The following is a 2,026-nucleotide window of genomic DNA, read 5'->3' as shown; positions in this document are numbered from 1 at the left end:
TCTTAGCACGCTTCGCCCTTCCAATATTTGCGGTCGCTGACTCCAGGACATTCTTCTTAAACGAGATCCATGCGTCCTCAGAACTTTCAGATGGCAGGAGTGCGTCGAAGCGATTCGAGACATCAATGGCATACTTGGACCGTATCTCTTGATCGGAGAGACGAGAGACATCAATCTTGGTCGGTCTAGGTTGCGAGCGCTGGGCTTGGAGCCTCAGTCGCATATTAGCTACAACGAGGCGATGGTCAGTGTTACCAATCTCGGCTGACCTTACGTCCTGCAATTACTAATCGAGGATCTCCATCTCTGTGAGACAATGATATAGTCGATCATTTTTTTGGTACGGCCGTCGTTGCTGTACCATGTGTATTTGTGGATATCCTTCCCTGCGAACAGCGTGTTCGTAATGACAAGGTTATGCATGCTGCACAGTTGAAGGAGCCTTAGCCCATTGTCATTTAGGGGGTCCGGAATAACTGGTCTGATGACTTGCCGCCATAGGTCGTGGTTGTCGCTCACTGTTGCATTCATATCACCCAAAAGGATGACAATATCGTGGGGGGATATCTTGGACAGTTCATTAGCCAGGGCAGAGTAGAAAGTTTCTTTTGCTTCGTCGTCGGCTTCATTTGTCGGAGCATAGCAGACAAGGACTGTCATTTTTCCTTGCTTATGACTCAGTCGAGCATTAGCTATTCTATTCGAGACGGGAGTAAATGACAGTAGACACTTTATGGACTTGTTATCAAGTACTAGTCCGACCCCATTTCTCCTAGTCGTTGTCTGTCCGGACCATAGAAGGTGGTATCCCTCACCTATGGGATCAGTCCCATTCCCGACTAGGTGGGTTTCTGTTATTCCAGCAATAGAGATGCGGAATCGCTTCAGTTCCATCGCCAGAAGCGTCTTTGCTCCGGGAAAGTTCAATGTCAATACATTCCAGGTGGCAATCCGGAGGCCACCGTGGTCAAGGAGATTCAATCGCTGGTCATTTCTCGGTCCAGGGGCGAGCAAGGGTCGTGATGGGATAAAAGAACATCGGTCATCCGAGGCAGTTGCTAAGCTATTCATTGCAATCGATTTCAGGTGGAGGGTTGCAGGCCCAACCGACCCTAGGCCTGGATTCTGATTAGAGCCAGGATTTACCTGGATACTGAGAATCCTGGGGTGGGCTCCACCCACCTCATGAGGTTGAGGCCACCCTGATCGGAGCGATTAGTTAGGGGAAACCCCATATCCAGAGGTACGTGGTCAACAGACATTGTCTGCATCATTCCGGACGAACTCCATCACCTCCAATGTGATTAAAGGCTCTTTTTCTATTGCAAAAGTTTTAGTTTTCGAGGGTAATAGCTACGTATGTTGAAAAAATGAAGATATTAGACAATTTTATGATTGCACATGGTAAAGAAAGTGCTTAAAGGCTCTTTTCCTATTTCAAAAGTTTTAGTTTTCGAGGGTAATAGCTACGTATGTTGAAAAAATGAAGATATTAGACTATTTTATGATTGCAAATGGTAAAGAATGTGATTAAAGGCTCTTTTCCTATTTCAAAAGTTTTCGTTTTCGAGGGTAATAGCTACGTATGTTGGAAAAATGAAGATATTAGACTATTTTATAATTGCAAATGGTAAAGAATGTGATTAAAGGCTCTTTTCCTATGTCAAAAGTTTTAGTTTTCGAGGGTAATAGCTACGTATGTTGGAAAAATGAAGATATTAGACTATTTTATGATTGCACATGGTAAAGAATATGCTTAAAGGCTCTTTTCCTATGGCAAAAGTTTTAGTTTTCGAGGGTAATAGCTACGTATGTTGGAAAAATGAAGATATTAGACTATTTTATGATTGCACATGGTAAAGAATGTGATTAAAGGCTCTTTTCCTATGGCAAAAGTTTTAGTTTTCGAGGGTAATAGCTACGTATGTTGAAAAAATGAAGATATTAGACTATTTTATGATTGCAAATGGTAAAGAATGTGATTAAAGGCTCTTTTCCTATTTCAAAAGTTTTTGTTTTCGAGGGT

At 42.7% G+C, this 2,026-nt stretch overlaps 1 protein-coding gene across 1 annotated transcript; it reads right to left on the bottom strand.

Annotated features, from left to right (window-relative positions):
• Positions 1–270: 270 nt before the first annotated feature.
• LOC136043360 (craniofacial development protein 2-like) lies at positions 271–1,071 on the bottom strand. The gene has a single exon (XM_065728281.1). The coding sequence runs from the start codon at positions 1,069–1,071 to the stop codon at positions 271–273; it is 801 nt and encodes a 266-aa protein (XP_065584353.1).
• Between the last annotated feature and the right edge of the window lie 955 nt (positions 1,072–2,026).

The sequence above is a fragment of the Artemia franciscana genome, unplaced genomic scaffold (genome assembly GCF_032884065.1).
Source record: "Artemia franciscana unplaced genomic scaffold, ASM3288406v1 Scaffold_4982, whole genome shotgun sequence".
Lineage (NCBI taxonomy): Eukaryota > Metazoa > Arthropoda > Branchiopoda > Anostraca > Artemiidae > Artemia > Artemia franciscana.
This window is presented reverse-complemented; position numbering and strand designations above follow the sequence as displayed.